General features: G+C 44.3%; 1 protein-coding gene across 8 annotated transcripts in view; it reads right to left on the bottom strand.

The window, feature by feature from the left end:
• LOC126183193 (phosphatidylinositol-binding clathrin assembly protein LAP) overlaps nt 1-20,246 on the bottom strand; it is a 179,313-nt gene that overhangs the window by 39,249 nt on the left and 119,818 nt on the right. For all 8 annotated transcript variants that reach the window (XM_049924937.1, XM_049924940.1, XM_049924939.1 and 5 more), the window contains exons 9-10: nt 10,072-10,237; nt 8,372-8,521 (exon numbers count right to left, since the gene is read on the bottom strand). In XM_049924937.1, coding sequence (XP_049780894.1) covers nt 8,372-8,521; nt 10,072-10,237 — 316 coding nt within the window. The remainder of the gene's footprint in view (nt 1-8,371; nt 8,522-10,071; nt 10,238-20,246) is intronic.

The following is a 20,246-nucleotide window of genomic DNA, read 5'->3' on the forward strand; positions in this document are numbered from 1 at the left end:
GGAACTACTTGTATTATTCTCATTCAAAAACATGTGGCGAGAGTAGTCCTACCACAATATACCGCGTAAGATTCCACAATTTTTCAATTATCGAAGAAACGAGATATATAACAACTAGTACAGTGGACAAAGTAATGAGATGGTCAACTGTAGAATGTCTCACTCTAAACCCACACTGTGCATTCATCAATAAATTGTGATACTAGTCACCATACCAGCCAGGCACGAATCGAGTTCCATCACCTTACAAACGCAGCTGGTAAGAGAGATGGGGCGGTAGCTAGGGGGAAGGTTTTTGTCCTTACTGGGCTTAGGTATGGGTATGACGGTGGCTTCACACCAGCATACAGGTAATGTGCCCTCTGCCCAGATGCGATTGTATGTGTTAAGCAGAAAGTGTTTGCCTGCAAGAGAAAGGTGCTGCAACATCTGGATGTGGACGGCATCTGGCCCTGGTGCAGAGGATCGGGATGAACTGAGAGCATGATTGAGCTCCCTCTTAGTAAAAGCAGCATTGTAGCACTTACCATTTGGAGAAGAGAAGGGTATCGCCCAAGCCACCTCCACTGGTTTCCGATGGAGGAAGGCAGGGTGACAGTGGGAAGAGCTTGAAACTTCCACAAAATTGGGGCCCAAGGTGAGAGAGAGCAATACGGTCCACGATAACATCGTCTGCTACTGTCAGGCCAGAAATTGTGGAATCGATCTTGGTAGCAGAGAGCCATTGGAGGTTGGCCCACATGACAAGGGTGAGGGGTGGAACTGTTAAAAGAACTAGTGAATGAAATCCAGCTAGCTCGTTCACTATCCCAAAGAATGCGATGACACTTTGTACACATCTGTTTTTAATGAATGCCACCATAGGATGACTGTTAGAAACACAGAGAGCACGTCTCTGTGCCCGAATGGCATCACGGCATGCCTCAGTCCACCGAGGGACAGGGACACGATGTAAAGAAGAAATGCGAGGAATGGAATGTTCTGCAGCAGTAAGTAGAACGTTGGTGAGACAGTCCACCTGGTCACCACAACTGGGTAAATGTTGTTCTTCGAAGGTCACCAGGGACAAGAAAAGCTGCCAGTCAGCCTTAGTAAGCTGCCACTTAGGCATGCACACGGATGGAGTAGGAGTCCGCAAACAGAGAGCACACGGGAAATGGTAGCTCAAGTAGGTGTCAGAAAAAATGGATCACTCAAGATGATGGGCAAGATGGGCAGTGCAAAAGGATAGGTCCAAATGGGAATAGGTGTGTGAGGAGTCAGAAAGGAAAGTGCGTGCTCCAGTGTTCAGGCAGGATAGGTTAAGTTGGTTAAGGTGGTCAGCCAAGAGGGCACCTCTCCAGCAGGTCCTGGGATAACCCCAAAAGAGATTATGCACATTAAAGTCACCAAGTAGCAAAAATGGGGGAGGTATCTGCCCAATAAGCTGAAGGAAGGCTGCCCTGGTGACAGCAAATGACGGAAGGACATAAATGGTACAGAGGGAAAAAAGACAGGCGGGGAAGAAAAGGCGAACTGCAACAGCTTGAAGACTGGTGATCAGGGAGATGGGTTGACTATGGATGTCATCCCATGTGAGCAGCATGACACACCCATGGGATGGAATGCCGACCTCAGGGGGAAGGTCAAAACAAATCAGGATGTAATGTGAAAGATCAAAGCAGTCGTGAGAGCATAATTTCATTTTCTGAAGGCAAAGTACAAGGGGCTGCTGCGATGCTAAAAGCAGCTGTAAATCCTCTTTGTGGGACCGAAGGCCTGGACATTCCATTGGAGGACAGTCATGATGAGGAACAGATGTAGGGTTATCAACTCAGCGACCGCTGTGGGACAGATGGTGTAGAGTCACTACTACAAGGCACAAAAGGAGAAGGATTCTGCTCCATGGGGTCCACAGAAGCGTAAGTGTGCTTGTGTAATCAGTCTGGAGTCCCAACGCTGAAAAACTGTTGGTGGTGCACACCAGCAATACAGAAGCTGGCCGGGCTAGGGTACGACGTGGTGACACCCTCAAAGAGGATCTTTGAGTTGGCAAAGGAGAAGACTGTTTGCCTTTGGTGTACTTCAAGCCCTTCCAGTTAGAGGAAGACTCGGGTGGTGTTTGACTGGAGGGACGGAGGAAGAAGTCGCAGGAGTACTCTCTCTGCCCTGAGGCTTGTCTAGCTGGTGGCTGTGCCCCTTGAGGCACGAGTTTGACAGCTTGTTGCACAGCTGGATGGGGAGGACAGCGATGCAACCTTGACACTGGAAGATTTCACAACCTCAGTGCTGAATTTTAGGTCATGTCTGTGTGGCCATTTTCTTCATGGAGCAAGGGGTAACAAGAACAGAACTATAGGTAGAAGACGGGAGAATGCAGGGTTTGCGACTAGCTAGTAACTTCGAAGCGACTGGGTAAGGCACCTTTTCCTTTACCTGGACCTCTAACAGCCTGCTCATCAGGATACATGGGACAATCCCCAGAGAAAGAGGAATGGCCACCATTGCAGTTTATGCAGCAGGGAGGAGGTTGACAATCACCTTCTTGCATCCCTAGCACAGGTGACATTTGGCTGGGTGTCAACACGACGTTCTAGTGTGGTTGAAACTATGACACTGGTAGCAGCACATCAGGTTCAGAACGTACGGCTGGACAGTTAATTTCATAGCCTGCTTTGAGCATGGACAGAAGTATCACTCTATCAAAGGAGAGAAAGAGAGTGTGGGTGGGAACTAAGGAGGAATCTACCTCTTATTACACGATTGACGGCAATGACACCTTGATCATAGAGGTAAGCTCGGATTTCAGCCTCTGTTAGACTGTCTAGCAGCCTGGTGTAAATTACACCACATGAAGAATTCGAAGTTCTATGGGCCTCAACACGAACAGGGTAACTGGAGAAGAGAGGCAACAAGCAGTTTTTGTGCTTGAGCATCAGGAGTGGTCTCCAAAAGCAAAGTGCCATTCTATGAACGAGAGCAGGATTTCACAGGGCTGCAATAACAGAAGTTGCAAAGAAAAACATATACACAAAGAAGTTAACTTCAGTCTATTGATGAAAAAAGTACAAAAACGTTCAGGGAAGTACTGTAATACAGAAATACAAGTCACTGAAGAATGAAACAGTTAGGAAGTGCAGGGAAGCTAAGGTGAAATTGCTGCATGAAAAATGGGAAGGAATCTAAAGAGATATGATTGTCAGAAAGACAAACTCAGCCTATAGAAGAGTCAAACCAACCTTTCATGAAACAGAGTGCAATGGGAATTCCACTATTAACTGCAGAGGAGAGAGCTGATAGGTGGAGAGAGTACACTGAAGGCCTCTATGAGGGGGAAGATTTGATGTGAGAGAGGAGTAGAGTTATAAGAGATACAGGATTCAGTATTAGAAACTGAATTTAGAAGAGCTTTGGAAGACTTAAGATCAAATACAGCAGGAGGGATTAACAAAATTTCATCAGAATTTCTAAAATTATTGGGGAAAGCAGCATCAAAACGACTTCACCTTGATGTGTAGATTGTACGAGTCTGGTGAAATACCAGATGACTTTCAGAAAATCATCCACCATACAATTCCTAAGACTGAAAGAGCTGACAAGTGTGAGAATTATTGCAGTGTCAGTGTAACAGCTTATACATTGAAGCTGCTGACAAGAGTAATATACAGAAGGACAGAAGAAAATTTAGGATATTTTAGATAATGATCAGTTTGGCTTTGCAGAAGGTAAAGGCAACAAAGACAATTCTGACATTATGGTCAATAATGGAAGTAAGACTACAGAAAAATCAAGACACGTTCATAGGATTTGATGGCCATAGGTATTCAACATCAAATGGTGCCAGTTTTTCCCCCCTCTTCTATTCTGTGGAAAATAGGGGTAAACTATAGGGAGATACTTACTGTAGAAGATGTACTTGAGCCAAGAGGGAAAAAAGTGTGGAAGACCAAGAACAAAGTGCTCAGATTAGAAGGGGTGTAAGGCAGGGATGTAGTCTTCAGCCTCTACTGTTCAATCTATACTCCAAAGAAGCAATGATTGAAAATAAAAAAGGGAAGGTTCAGGAGTGGACCTTAAATTCTAGATTAATGGATATCTATACGATTCAGTCATGACATTGGTATCCTCAGTGAAACTGAGGAAGAACTGCATGATCTGCTGAAGGAAATTAACAGCAATGAGTACAGAACAGTGACAGTATATAAAAGGACAATGGAAGTAATGGGAAGCAATAGCAATGAGAGCAGTGAGAAACTTTTCAGTATTGGTGATCACGAAGTACAGGAAGTTATGGAATTCTGGTACATAGCCAGTGAAAAACCCATGATGGACAGAGCAAGGCACAGCATTACACGGTAGTGAAACCGACAGAAAATCAGAACAAGTAAGAATCACAGAATTTGCAATGTAGTGCTACAAACAAATATTGAAAATTAGGTGGGCTGATAAGGTATGAAACGAGGTGGTTCTGCACAGAACTGAAGAGGAAAGGAATATTTGGAAAACATTGTCAAGCAGAAGGAACCAGATAATATGACAGCTTTTAAGATCAAGGAATAACATCCGTGGTACTATGGAGCTGTAGAGGGTAAAAACTGTAGGAGGCAGATACTGGAATACATCCAGTAAATAAATGAGTAGGTTTGTTATAAGTGCTACACTGAGATGAAGAGGTTGGCATAGGTGAAGAATTTATGGTGGGTCACCTCAAACCAGTTGAAAGACTGAGTAGGAAAAAAATTACATTTGTTGCACCCAGAGTTTTACAAACTCGCCCTAGATTTTTACTCATCCTTTGGTGATAACTGGTTTATCTGGAAGTTTAGCATCATCTCGTTTTCCAGAGGCACCAGACATGCCACAGCTGTTGACTAGACAATGCACTATCAAGTAGCCTCCAGAGTGGAGCTAATTCCTGTTCTGTCACACACACACACACACACACACACACACACACACACACACGAAGTACAGTCCATATCCATTTTGCACAGTGCTGAACTACACAATTACATGAAAGTATGTATGAGGGGCTGGCAAATGAAAATGTCACAGATGGAGAAAGTATGTAAACTTTAGAAATAAGGTAATCACCTTAACTTACTATATTTATCCACTGTGAGATGAGATAGTTCATGTCTTCCTGGAAAAATTTTGCAGTTCCCAGTGGAACCACAATTGTAGCCAGGCATGCATCTGTTTGTCTGAAGCACGTTGACAGTCACAAATGTCTCTTCAGTGCTTCAAACAGATTGATGGAAATCTCATGGTGATTTCCATATTCTGAAGCCATGAAGAAAGGTCCATGGCCATGATTTACTTTGGACAAAGAGTGCTTACCTTGGTTCAATCATAGTTCCGTAGGAAACCACAAACATCTTTCCATGAAGGCACTGACCACCAAGTGTGTCACTGAAAAATGTGTTAACAGTTATAGTGATAACTTTTGAAACTGTTTATTACCAGTTTACTCACTTTTATTCCTCTGTCATTTTCATTTGACTGCCCCTTATACTAACCCGAACAATTTGGGACAGAACTGAGGAGAAGAGTAGAGATTCAACTGCAGACCTCAAGCACCACTGGCAGTGCAAAGCTATACTATAAAATGTAGATAACATAGAAGTAATAAAGTTAAGTAAAAGCAATCTGATTTCTTATTTTCCTTAACTAGTTTAGTATATCTAAGTTGCTGCCATAAAGACAAGTGAACTGCTGCATAATCAATCTTAGTGACTATCCCAAAGCATATAGCAGGCATTCAGAGTCACTACTTATTTTTGTAATTAACAGAAACATCTTTGACCTTAAAGCTGATTTGAAGTTTTTGTCACCTAACTCAGCATGGCCATGATGGAGGAGATATTTCTTTTACTGACAACCTCCTAGCCAGTTTCAAGGAAATCTGCAATTGAATGGGCACTCTGAACCTCAACACACCTTGTCATTTTTCATGTGTCAAAGTTTTAACATGTGAAAGAAGCAGTAAGTATCCAAACAAGACCAAAGTAAAGACTGAACCCTGAACTTTTAGATCCGTAGGCCAATGTTTACCCATCAGTAACCCAGCCACACACATCTACCGCCAAACACTTCCATTATGTAATGAGTGGTTAATATTCCACTAAATTTCCTGGCAAATAAGGGTTTTAGCTCATATGCCATGTGATGTTTTGCACCACCACATTCACACAAATTATACAGCCATTAAATTTTTTAGGTTCTTAGCTCTGACTTTACTGGCACTTTCAATCAGACAGCTCTAGAAAACCTTATATTGACTGTACTTTATGTTTAAAGTGTGCAATGAAGTAACAGTACAGGCATTGGAGAAAAAATCTAGATAGGCCTGCAAAAAATGCACACCTGAACATAAATGAAGATGTAGCCAAGTCTGCATACTACATTGCTTTATTTGTCCACAAATGGCACCTTTGCAATGTAATTAATACACTTAAAGTCGTGTTCAGAACAATGTTCTGTTTAGTCTTGAGTGCATTATGTCTGAGCTAAGTCAAGTCTAACATGGGCAAATTGTTGGTGCTTTTATGGTGGGCTCCTCCATAACCAACATATCTGACGTGTTTGGTGTTTCAAGGGGGCACTATTTCTAAGATTTACAATGCATATAGGGAAAGTATAGAAACATCCTCCACTAAGTCACAACATGTAGTAAAGTGTATGTTGGGCAACCTGGAGGCTGTCAATGAAGAGGACGGTGAAGAAAAATAACTGGACAATAGCAGCAAAAGTCACTGCAGAGCTTACTGTCTCACTTGCAAACGCAGTCAGCACCAAAATGCCAGTTAGGCAGCTACAAAAGCAGCAAATTACAGCAAGCTGGAATTCCAGAACTACATCAGTGATGCAAATGCGTGGTGCCAAAGCCATAAATCCTGGACTACGGAGTAATGCGAGAATATAACTCTTTTGGACGAGTCTTGTTTGAAACTGTTTCCAATTTCTGGCTGAATTTACATACCAGGAATGAAACATGGAAGTTTTGTTATTTGTGCTGCCATATTATTGTATTCCATGGCCACCATGGTTACTATGTGAGGTTGCATTACTGCTAAGGATTATATGACTATCAGCTCCATCCATGCTACAATGTTTGTTCCCAATGGTGACATTTTGGTCCTCGACAACAGGGTCCCTGTCTTAACAACTAGTCACACTGTTAACACAAGGACGAATTCTCTCATCTCACCTGGCCATCCATCAGCATTACTGTAACTTGCAAATATTTTGCTACAAGAACGGTGTGATATTGCCTTGAAAACCACTGAGGACCTGTTTTTATTTATTTCGAGATCCTAGAAGTTTTTTTTTACTGCTACCAGCCTTCCTACACTGTATTAAGCATGGTAATGTATTGTGCTTTTTATCTTGCCATATTTTGTCCAATCTCTGTATCTACCCAGACTAAAATATCTTCTGTTTAAATTCATTGACAAACTGATTTTGTACCATGGATATTTATTGGTAGTACAGAGTCTTACATGAAAGTAAGAACTTCAGACACCACACTACTATAGCAATACTTTTAACTATTCTACAATTTCATCAAGCAGGAAGTATGTCCAAGACAACCACAGCACATTCTTGCACCAAGGCTAGCAAACTGTGTTTGTATTAATAGAAGGAAAGTGACAAACTACCAGTTATATACAGAAATCCATTATTGTCTGAATTTTTGTCTCCAATACACTCAAAGAAATACTTCTTTCCTTGAGATTTTATTTCTTTTCCCACAAGATTTTAGACCACACTATTTTTCATTTGTGCTTCGTTCTGCGCTGGACTCTCCCTCTTCTCTCACACACCCCAGAAAACAAACATTTACGCAACCATTTCTCTTTAATCACTATTAGTGAAAACTATATCAAAATCCTTGCAGTTGTTCCCAAGTTTATCTCTTTTCACACACACACACACACACACACACACACACACACACACACACACACACACACACACCATATGGCTCCAGAAGCCAAGGACAATGGTCATGTGCAAGAGGTGTGGGCGCGCGCGCGCTTCAGAAGAAGGCTTTCTGGTTGGTTGGTTACTAAACAGCTAGGTCATTGATACATCAGATTGGTGAAAGGTGGGGAAGGAAGTACTTTCAAAGGAACCATCCTGGCATTGGCTTGAAACGATTTAGGGAAATCATGGAAAAACCTAAATCAATGTGGCCGTATGCGGGTTCGAACTGTCATCCTCCCGAAAGTGAATCCAGTGTGCTAACCACTGTGCCACCTCACTCTACAAGGCCTTCTCACTGAGAGCTTGTGTGTTTAGTAGTCTGTTGTGTGTCTGCAACTCAGCGTCTCCACTCTATAGTTAGTAGGGAATTAATTTATAATATGGAGCAATAAATGTAACATACCTGTGAAGATTCTGGACCTGATGTGGGGGAACCAAACAAATCAACAATTGGCTGTGATGTTGCAGCAGTGGTTACAGGTGTAGCTGATGTAGGAGAGCTTAAGAATGGATTGGTACTCTGACTGCCACTAGTTGGGGACGAAACTTTTGCCTGAAACAAGAAACAATTTGTTGGTAAGCATTTTCATTATTTCAGTATCTCAGGTAAGGTTCCGTGAGTTTTGTCAGCAAAATAATATTTGGCAAAATTTCTACTGACACTATATGTATGTGAAGCACTTTGTATACTGTGTTACGTACTACCTTTTTTAGGAAGCCTGAAGTGAAATTACTTAACCAGATACAGTAAGAAATAAAATTAATGTAAGCCCGCAAGATTATTTGCTTAATACAATAAAATACCAGAAATGGTAAAATATTGTGGAAATTAAAGTACTAATACACAGTATACTGAGAGAGAATGTGAGAATATGTGAAACAGGGAACAGTTTGGGATCTTAGTTACAGGAGCAGATGAGTGAAATTTTGTATTGTACATCAGATTCTTCACAAGAGTAATAACCAAGATAAAGCTGCTTTGTTTAGTTTGATTTGCAGACTAAGTGACAATATAAAAACTATCAGCTTCCATTAGGACACACTGCACCAGAGAAGTATGTTCAACAGAAGTTTCTTACATACTTGAACTATATTCCTCATTGTCATTAATACTTTCACCCTTGCTGCAGAGAAGCTGGGAAATGACAGTGTGAATGATATCAACTAACAATGCCAATGCTGTATAAAATTTTATTTCGTAGTGAGGGGATCTAACATAGAAGGGCAAGCTGGAAAGTAATGCCTCCAAGTTTTCATGTAATCCCTTAAAGATTTTTAAATAAAACAATTAGTAACATTCAACATCTTCATTCTCAATATCTTCATATCTGCAGCCCTCTGCCACTAGTCAGCTCCAACTTATAGCATGACTGTAACTTAACAATGTCTGTGTGAGGAACAGAGGAATGTAAACAAATTTTGAATTTGAAGAGTTCATTCACACATGGGGCACTCCTCCCTCAGCATGACAATGCCAGAACACAGAAGTATGGCAACATCTGCAACAATTTGACACCTTGGGATCACTCATCTATCATCTTCCATACAGTTCCAACTTGGCCCCATCCAATTTTTGTCTTTTCCCAAAACTTACAGAACAAAACTTCATTTTGATGGTGATGCAGCATTGTAAGTAGAGGCAGTGATTTGTTTCCAACAGCCAAATATTCTACAGTAACAGTATCGACAAACTTGTCTCGGTGGGAGAAACGTGTCCATCACCAGGGTGACTTGACAAATATGTAGACATGAAGAACAAAGATGTAGAATGTTAATGTTTGTTTTATTTAACAAGCTGTAAGTTTTCACAAATTCAAAGGCACAGCTTTTCAGCACACCCTCATAGTAACTTACTAAACCACAAATGGAACAAATATTTTTTCCTGGAACATAAAACACATGCAACATAATTTGTTCAACACTACAGAATCAGCGTTATGCTACATGACAGTAAGATTATGTGATTTAGGAATGCCGTGGAAATGGCTACTCAGGACCTTCACACTAGAATTTGTAGTCTACGGCTCCCTACTGCAATAGTTTTCCATTCCCAACACAAACAAAACCCACACACAACTTCTGATCTCTTCTTTATTGACATACCTTGTACTGATTCATAGCAGCTTCTTCTTCTGCCAATACTTGCTGTTTAAGTGACTCATCAATACCATTGGTATGGGAGTCTAGCCTTGCATTGGCAGCTGCTGTCCCAAATGCTGTACTGGTTGAGGAAAGTGCAGAAACTCCTGACTTAACATTGGTGCGATTACTGTAAATTACAGAAGCAAAGAGAAACTTATTTTAACTTATCATTCATCCCATATGAACACTTAATATCCAGATACTGGGGGGATGGTTGTACATTAGCACCATGAGAGGTGACCATGATGAGCATTAGCCCTACTGTTATGCATACCACACACATTCCACCACACCTTCACCCACTGGTATACGAGCTGACTCTTACTAATTCAGGAACTAGTCCTGTCTACCAAACAGCATCATAACTACATCTGTAATATGTCCAACCTGCAATTGGCTCTTCACATAAGCTCCATATGAAGGCGTCATTGGGCCACCACGTTTCACAATTGAGGAGGATAGGAAAAAAATTAGTGTAAAAAGCAGCCATCTGCACCATTGGAAGCTGGGATAATGTGGCTATATTATACAGCATTTTAACTTCGATGGCATTTCTCTTCTATATCCTTATGAATTCTCCTTGTACTAAAATACTTACGAGGAAACTCTGCCCAGTGGATACCCCGTCAAAAACTGACCACAGCTCAAGCATGAAAACTGGAAGAAGGCGAGCTGAAGAGCGGTGGTGGTTTTTTTTGTTTGGGGTTTAAGGGCGCTCAACTACTGAGGTCATTAGCGCCCAGTCACAATTGTTAGAGCACATAGAATCTAGTAAAACTCAAGGGGGGGGGGGAGGGGGGGCACCAGAAAGTTATTACAAAGATGCAGATAAAATAAGTGAAAGAGTTAGATGTCTTCAGACAAGCCAGTCAAAGTAATGAAACAAAGAACACGAGGAGCTGCTCGAGCGTCATCAGCTAAAATATCCTGTAAAGTAGATGGCAGAAACAGGACAACACGAGTGACTAAAACGGGGACACGACAATAAAACATGGTGCACTGTTAATGCATGACCACAAGGGCACTGCGGAGCTGGGTCACCGGAGAGCAGGTAGCGGTGGCTAAACCAGCAATGCCCAATCCGCAACCTGGTCAGAAGGACCTCTTCTCGCCGAGATGGTCGGGAGGAGGTTGTCCAAGCAGTTGGGAACGGTTTTACTGCCCGGAGCTTGTTTCCTTGAAGTGATGACCAAGTATCCCACCACGACACAAGCCTCTTACAAACAACCCCACTAACGTCAGATGACGGGACACAATGGGAGGCTGGCCGAGGCAGGAGGACTGCAGCCTTGGCTGCAGCATCAGCAGCCTCATTTCCAGGCACTCCTACATGGCCGGGAACCTACAGAAAGCAGACAGGAGAGCCACCATCAGCAAAAGAATGGAGGGACTGCTGGATCCGTTGCACCAATGGATGGACTGGATATGGAGCTCCAAGGCTCTGAAGAGCACTGAGTGAATCAGAGCAGAATACATACGATGAATGGCGGCGGGCATACTGAACGGCCTGATGGAGAGCAAAAAAAGCTCGGCTGTAAAGCTGGAACACAGGTCGAGGAGCCGGTATTTAAAGGTGACGGCCCCGATGACAAAGGCACAGCCGACACCATCATCAGTTTTGGAGCCATCAGTGTAAATAAAGGTGTGACTGGCAAGTCGCGCACGAAGTTCGACAAACCGTGAGCAATACACTGCAGCAGGAGTACCCTCCTTCGGGAGTGAGCTGAGATCGAGATAAACATGAACTGGAGCCTGGAGCCAAGGTGGGTTCGGGCTCTCACCCTCTCTGAAGGTGGTAGGGAGGGCAAAGTCCAATTGTCTAAGCAGGTGACGAAAGCGGACTCCAGGGGGCAGCAGGGCAGACACACACAACCCATACTGACGGTCGAGAGAATCAGCGAAGAAGGACTGATACGAGGGGTGGTCGGGCATTGACAACAGCCGGCAGCCATACCAACAAAGCAGTACATTGCGCCGGTAGGTCAATGGTAATTCGGCAGCTTCAGCATAAAGACTCGACGGGACTAGTGTAGAAAGCTCCGGTTGCAAGACATAACCCCCTATGGTGGATGGAGTTGAGACTGCGTAAGAGGGATGGCCGAGCAGACGAGTAGACGAGGCTACCATAATCAAGCTTTGATCGGACTATGGACCGATGTAAGCGAAGCAGGACAGTGCGATCCGCTCCCCAAGATTAACCACTAAGTACTCTGAGGACATTAAGGGAACGTGTACAATAGGCAGCCAAATAAGAGACGTGCGGAGACCAACAAAGTTTCCTGTCCAGTGTGAGCCCTAGAAACTTAGTTGTTTCCACGAATGGGAGAACAACGGGACCGAGATCTAAGGACGGCGGAAGGAACGCTTTATATCGCCTAAAGTTGACGCAAACCGTCTTCTCTTCAGAGAACCGGAAGCCATTTGCCACACTCCATGAGTAAAGGCTGTCTAGACAATGCTGAAGGCAGCGCTCCAGGAGGCATGTTCTCTGGGCACCGCAGTAGATCGCGAAGTCATCGACAAAAAGAGAGCCCGAGACATTAGGTGGAATGCAATCCATAATTGGATTGATCGCTATGGCAAAAAGTGCTACGCTCAAGACGGAGCCCTGAGGCACTCCGTTCTCCTGGAGGAAGACGTCTGACAATACGGAACCCACACGTACCCTAAACTTTCGATCTGTTAAAAAGGAATCAATAAAAAGGGGCAGGCAACCGCGTAGACCCCACCTGTGCATAGTGCGGAGGATACCACCTCTCCAACAGGTATCATAAGCCTTCTCCAAATCGAAGAACACTGCTACCGTTTGGCGCTTTCGCAAAAAGTTGTCCATGATGAGTGTCGACAAGGTCACAAGGTGGTAGACAGCGGAGCGGCGGCGACGAAAGCCGCATTGAACATTGGTAAGTAGCCGTCGAGATTCAAGAACCCAAACTAACCGAGCGTTAACCATGCGCTCCATCACCTTACAGCCACAGGTTGTAAGAGAAATGGGGCGGTAACTAGAAGGAAGGTGTGTATCCTTCCCGGGTTTGGGTATAGGAACAACGACGGCGTCACGCCAACGCATGGGGACTTTACCTTCGGTCCAGACGCGATTGTAGGTACGAAGAAGGAAGCTTTTGCCTGACGGAGAAAGATGTGCCAGCATCTGAACGTGAATGGCATCTGGCCCCGGAGCAGAGGACCGGGACAGTGCAAGTGCACATTCGAGTTCCCGCATAGTAAACGGGGCATTATAATTTTCCAGATTCAGCGAGTGGAAGGAAGGTCGCCGAGCCTCTTCTGCCTCTTTCCTGGGAAGGAAGGCAGGGTGGTAATGGGCGGAGCTTGAAACCTCCACGAAAAAGCGGCCGAAGGCATTGGAGACATCCACAGGATCAACAAGGACCTCATTACCTGAAGTCAGGCCAGGTACCGAGGAGTGGGCCTTAATGCCCGACAGCCGGCGCAGGCCACCCCAGACGACAGAAGAGGGAGTAAAAACGTTAAAGGAGCTGGTGAAACAGGCCCAACAAGCTTTTTTGCTGTCTTTGATGACTCTACGGCATTGTGCTCGGAGTCGTTTGTATCCAATACAATTCGCCAATGTAGGATGGCGGCGAAAGGTGCGTAAGGCACGTCGTCGAGCACGGATAGCGTCTCTACAAGCCTCATTCCACCAGGGGACGGAAACGCGACGTGAAGAAGAGGTAGTATGAGGAATGGAACGTTCGGCAGCATTGATGTGACAGTCAGGTCGAATACCTCACGGCTGTTATCAACTGAGAAAATCGTGGTCCGTAAAGGTCGCCAGGGAGGAGTAAAGTCCCCAGTCAACTTTCGGTATGTTCCAGCTCGAAGGACGTGGGGATGGGGTGTGGTACAGGAGACGAACGACACAGGGGAAGTGTTCGCTCAAATAGGTGTCAGAAAGGACATACCACTCGAACCGACGGGCAAGAGTGGTAGAACAGATCGAGAGGTCCAAGTGGGAGTAGGTATGAGTAGAGTCCGAGAGGAAAGTCGGGGCGCCGGTATTGAGGCAGACGAGATGGAGATGGTTGAAGACATCTGCCAAGAGTGAGCCTCTTTGACAGGATGCAGGAGAGTCCCAAAGGGGATGATGAGCATTGAAGTCACCAAACAATAAAAACGGCGGGGGAAGCTGAACGATCAGGTGCACCATGTCAGCCCGACTAACTGCGGATGACGATGGAGTGTAGACGGTACAAACAGAAAAAGTAAAGGCAGAAAGAGTAATATGGACAGCTATTGCTTGGAGTGGGGTGGTCAATGGGAGGGGATGGTAATAGACATCGTCCCGAACGAGCAACATGACCCCACCACGAGCTGGAATACCGTCCACAGGGGGGTGGTCAGACCGCTCCGAGGTATAGTGGGTAAAAGCAATACGGTCAGTAGGGCGCAACTTTGTTTCCTGGAGACCAAGGACGAGTGGACAGTGCAGGCAGAGGAGCAGTTATAATTCCTTCCGATTAGATCGAATACCTCTTGTGTTCCAATGTAACAAAGCCATCGCTAGTCAGAAAAAAGGGGGAACAAAGCGGGCGAAGAGCTGGTCACCGACGGCCGCAGAGTGCCAGGTTTCCAGGGAACAACGCTACAACCGGCGGGAGGCGGATCCTGTTCCATCGAGTCGTCGCCAGCTGCAGCCGCTTTCCCGGGTTGCGTAGGAGGGGCAGCATCATTCGCCGACGAGAGGCCAGCTGAGCACCTGGCAGCAGAGCGTCCCGGCGAAACTGAGGACGGCCGGGAGCAGCGACTCACGGATGGAGCGTCTGACGAAACGCGCCGGGGTGGAGAGGGGGATAAAGATTTCTTCTTGGAAGCCTTCTTGGAAGTCTGATGAGGCACGGGGATGGTGGGCTGGACCCGAAGAAGGTCCTAACGCGCGGGGTCCGTTTTGGAACGCCGGACCTGTGAAGCTGGGGTCCGGAACGTTTCCCCGATGGACGCCTGAGAAGAGGATCGCTTCTCAGGCGGTGAAGGGTGGGGGGTGGTGGGGGGTGGGGGGAGGAGAAGGGAGGGGAGGAGGAGGAGGAGGAGGAGGAGGAGGAGGAGGAGTGGCCCCTGGGGCAGAGGGGGCAGGGGCCGCGAGGGAGGATGATTTGGGAGGCGGTGGCGTAGACCCCGGATGGGGTGAGGAGGTGGAGGGGGGACAGTATAGGGGTGAGGATACTGTTGAAGGAGTGGACACGACTGAGGCAAACTAAGTTGTCAACGTCACGGGATTGAGGCGGTCATACTTCTTCCTGGCCTCAGAATAAGAGAGACGATCCAAAGTTTTTAATTCTTGAATCTTCTTCTCCATTTCGGGTGCCATGGGAAGTCCATGATCGTAGGTGCAGATGGGGACGCACTATGGGCGTAACTTGTACAACCCATCAGGCGTTTAGGCCCAATTTGAGGAATAAGGGTGTGGTTGCAACGCGGTTACAATGCTGAGTGCCAAGGTCTTAGTGCACTGAGGACCAGTGATACACCACGTAAGGCGTCCTTCCCCAAAAGGCTCGTACTTCTGCAGAATTTTGAGAAAAGGAGGTCAAACCCCACGGGGGACCATCACATGGAAGGCCGAAACGGTTGAAACTCCTTTTAGTCGCCTCTTACGACAGGCAGGAATACCTCGGGCCTATTCTTACCCCGGACCCGCAGAGGGGGGGGGCGGTGGTGGTGGGGGGGGGGGGGGGGGGGGGGATTTTCGAAGAATATGAAGTTCTGTATAGATCAGCTGGATATACCAATAACATCTTAGTGAAGTTATGATGTTGGAGTGCCGCAGGGGCGTGCAATGTTCAAATCTCCCTCGTGCCATTTATTTATTTATTTATTTGTTTGTATTTATTTATTTACACAATATTATGAACCGTCCGTCTCGTCATTGAAACGTTTGTTCTCTTTCTGTAGTCTTTGCAGTTGTCATACTATACAATGGTTAAAGAATACAAGTCATGTGTTAAGAACATGTTACTGTCCCATGTAAATGGGATGAATAGCGAGAGCAGGCAAGATGCAATATGGATGCCTCTCAGAAATGGAAACACTGAAAAGGTGTGAACTATGTTTTCATCATTTCTTTGGGAGTGCTCACATTCCCAGTCCTACGAACACCTGTATTGGGCAAGAAGGCATATCACTCACTCACCAGTCATACAAACTAGATGCATCGACAAGAGTTTCGTATCATATGAGAGATACTGTCACTAGTGCCATGAATGACACATCATACATGTTTTCTGGTGGAGATTTCAGTTGACTTGTTGCCTTATCAAAAGTTTGTGTTTCCAATTTGAAAGCCACTTCCTGTTGCTAATAGAGTAGTTTTTCAGAATCAACTTTCAGTATACCTCGCTGTTGACAATAGACATTACACCACGACAGACAAATTTGAATAAAGCAAACAGCAGGAAAAAAAGAAAACAGAAAAAAAGAAATATTGACACAAGGGAGATTTTAACACAGCTTGCCCATGTGGCAGTTCAGTTCATCACTAATCACTTCACCACGACACTGTCTCTTCCCGGCTGCTCTATATTTTACATTTTTTGTTCTTGGATCGTTCACCATTTCTATTTTGCTTTTTTCACAGTCCAGTATACCTTTCTGTTTTCATACTTTATCTGTGTTCAGTTTTTAACGGGCCGTACACTGGGCCCTCTGACCAGTAAATCTGAGGTTAGCACAGTCATGTTTGACTGATGCTTTATCTGGGCACATCAGCCAACAAAGGAACCTAATACTTGCTTGCAGCAGATGGGCAAATGCACGACCCACATCTAAGAACAACTTGTTATATGTCTTACAGTTGGGTCACAAACCGTTGCATTAAGCTTTGCAGCTAAGCTAGTCAAGATTTGTTTCTGAAGTTATCCTGCCATCAAAATTTTTTTAAGTTTCACATGCTTTAGAAGTAAGACAGGATAATTTATGAACAGAGATTCATTCAGATAAATAATAGGCTACACCAAAGACAAGTTTTAACCAATTTCTGATCCAATTACTCAACAAACATACTAAATAGAATAGTGACCCTGGAAAGTAGACAATTAATGCATTTATAAGAAAGAATGGCAGACACTGCTTGTTTACAAAACTGGACTGTTAGTGCAAGCACATTTGCTGAATTCAACTATTCAACCCAAATGCAATTATTATAAAGTCTCCCAACACATTTTTTATAGATCAGTAACTAGTTCACACAAAGTGTTACGTAGTAGGTTAATGAATGTTAAGTCCTGTAAATATTCATGCAGTCTTTCAGGCTAACCAATAGCAATTATCAAACACAACAGAAATAATTCCAAGCACCCCATGCTGCATGCTGTCAGATACTCACAGAATTTAGAGTTCTGACTGGTTGCCAGATTTCAAGTTTAGCTCTGGTAGTGATTTTTAGTAAATCCCTACAAAAAGTTAAAGCACTAAGTGGCATACTTCCATCCAAATTCTATCACTTTAATAGTTCAACGTCACCCTAAAACTCTGTGGCTTGGACAACAATTACCCACAGCATGCCTAAGCCCATTCTTTTCTGTCTCCTTTGACTGCCAAAATACATCAAATCAATGAATTGTACCACCACTGGCAACATATACAATCCACAGATAATATTTAAGAGTTGAGAAGTGTCCCTCCCAATCCTCCTCAAACAACATGATATTTTCTTCACAAATGACAAATAGAAATTATGTGCACACATGCTTAACATTTCTAATGAAACAGCCTGTTCACAGTAAGTGCCCTTTTGAGCTGCATTTAATGACTGTATTAGAACTTACAAAGGTAGCACTGCTTTCAGATGACTTATGTCCATGTACACGGCCAAATGAGTGTAATCGATCAAAACATCAATAACTGAAATCAGCCACCTTAGACACGTTCATCCTTTAGCACCTCTTCAACCATGTGTCTCTGACCATATCACTCTGGGAAATCCAGGGGGCAAGTACATTACTGGTCGATTGCTGGTTTGAGATCCACTCCACCTTCAGCCATGCCACTTCATGTTTACATAATACGCTCACAGCCAGTCTGGGAAATGGGTGTTGTCTCACATCCTCTTATATCAGAAGATCCAGGTAATATATTGTGACCATCTCTTACAGGGATAATCTTAACTTCACAATATGGCAATCTTTCAGAAACTACAGAACATGGCCTTTGTTTATGATATATTTGTATTTTGTTTTCTGAATGCAGGTTTCCAAAGTATGCTACGACCTTTGGTTTTGGATTCCAAATACGTCCAACAATTGCTGCATCTGATTAGGCAGTCATAAATCTTCTGAATCAGGATAACTAAGTTGCTAATTTTGGCCTTCATTTGCCTTCGGCATAGTCTTTTGCTCAGGTATGAGCAAGGAGAACGTCTGTCAGGCAAAGATCTTTAACACATACAAAAGCTCTTTAAATTTTTTCCAGTGAACCATAGTTAATGCACTACCTCAGCCTCAGTCATTCAGTAGCTGGGCCTCCACTTCTGCAGCAATGCCAGCTTTTAACATCTACACCTATACTCTGCAAGGCACTTTACAGCATGTGACAGAGGTTAACAGATGTTAAACAATTTCTTGGCCCCATCTTCCAAGTAGTATACCCACATAAGAAATGGCTATGCCTTTCAGAAACAGGAAGACAGCCACTACTTGAGATTCAGTTTTTAACAGGTTGCAGTGTACTCTTGCCGCATTTTGCGATAGTGTAGTACAGAAAATTTAAGCAGCTGAAATTATAGGAACAACATAACGTCTGATAGTGTCTTCTACCTATGCACCCTTCTGGTAAACATCCTACAGAAAGACCCACGCACTGCCTTGAGTTAAATAATTAGAAGCATTACAGAATGCTTGTGGTCATTCACTCACCAAAAAAAATACGAGAGTTATCCAGAGAGTAAGGTCCAATTTCTTCTAGAACAAACCATCACAGATTTTTTCCAAAAACTAATTCCTTACATGTTTATTTTTTCCACAAAGTATCCATATTTGTTTAAATATTTGCCATAACTATGTCCACCTTTTAACAGATGGCTGCAGGACCTTTGCTGTTCAGTACAGCAGTCAGTTTCGAAACCGTTACTTTATTGGACTACCAATTTCGATGACATAATATGCCATCTTCAGACCCCTTAAATGACATGCAGAAAGATTCCCACCTCTGGTCCTGTCAAAATATGGGCCAACATCAATAACGGATATCCCTATATTTTTGAGAGAACGATCACCTCACAAAAGTGATCGCTGTCTCAAAAATCTACAAATACCAGTCATTCCCGGTCTGTAACTTAGGAAACAGTAAAAAACCGAAAATGGAAACCAGCAGCAATGGGAACAAAAGTCATAAAATTGGAGAAACTAAAAGCAGAAGGAAGGCTTAAAAATCCACTACAGAAAGGGGTTGGTTGTCCCCAAAAAAAACTTCAAATGATTGACGTCATTTCACTGGCACTAATGAACTCTAGAACGCGATCGACCGAGCGCGTGTCATCTGCTAAAATTGACGATTTATCAGGCGAGAGCTGTAGATGGGCACGTAACGGATTAAAATAGGGGCACTCAATCAAAAGGTGTCTTACCGTCCACAGCTGAGAGCTGTGGGGACAGAGTGGGGGAGGATCGCCACTTAAATATCCATGGCTAAAACGACAGTGCCCTATCCGGAGTCTAGTTAAAATTACCTCCTCCCGACGACGCGTTCGGGAGGAAGAGGTCCAAGCACAGGGAAGAGCTTTCACGTCCCGCAATTTATTATGGGGAAGTGTCGACCAATGTGCGTGCCATAAAAGAACAACACGACGACATAAAACACTCCGTAGATCGGCGACGGAAATCTATTGAATAGCTGGCCGGAGAAGAGAGACTGCAGCCTTGGCCGCAATATCGGCCGCCTCATTTCCACAGATACCAACGTGTCCCGGGAGCCGGAGGAACGCCACCGAGATGCCCCCCAAGTGGAGCAAGTGCAGACAATCCTGGATCCGGTGGACCAGAGGGTGCACAGGGTAAAGAGCTTGGAGACTGAGGAGAGAGCTGAGAGAATCTGAGCAGATAACGTAGTGTATCCGCTGATGGTGGCGGATGTAGTGGACAGCCTGGAGAACAGCGTAAAGCTCCGCAGTATAAACCGAACACTGG

This window comes from Schistocerca cancellata, chromosome 4, assembly GCF_023864275.1.
Source record: "Schistocerca cancellata isolate TAMUIC-IGC-003103 chromosome 4, iqSchCanc2.1, whole genome shotgun sequence".
Classification (NCBI taxonomy): Eukaryota; Metazoa; Arthropoda; class Insecta; order Orthoptera; family Acrididae; genus Schistocerca; species Schistocerca cancellata.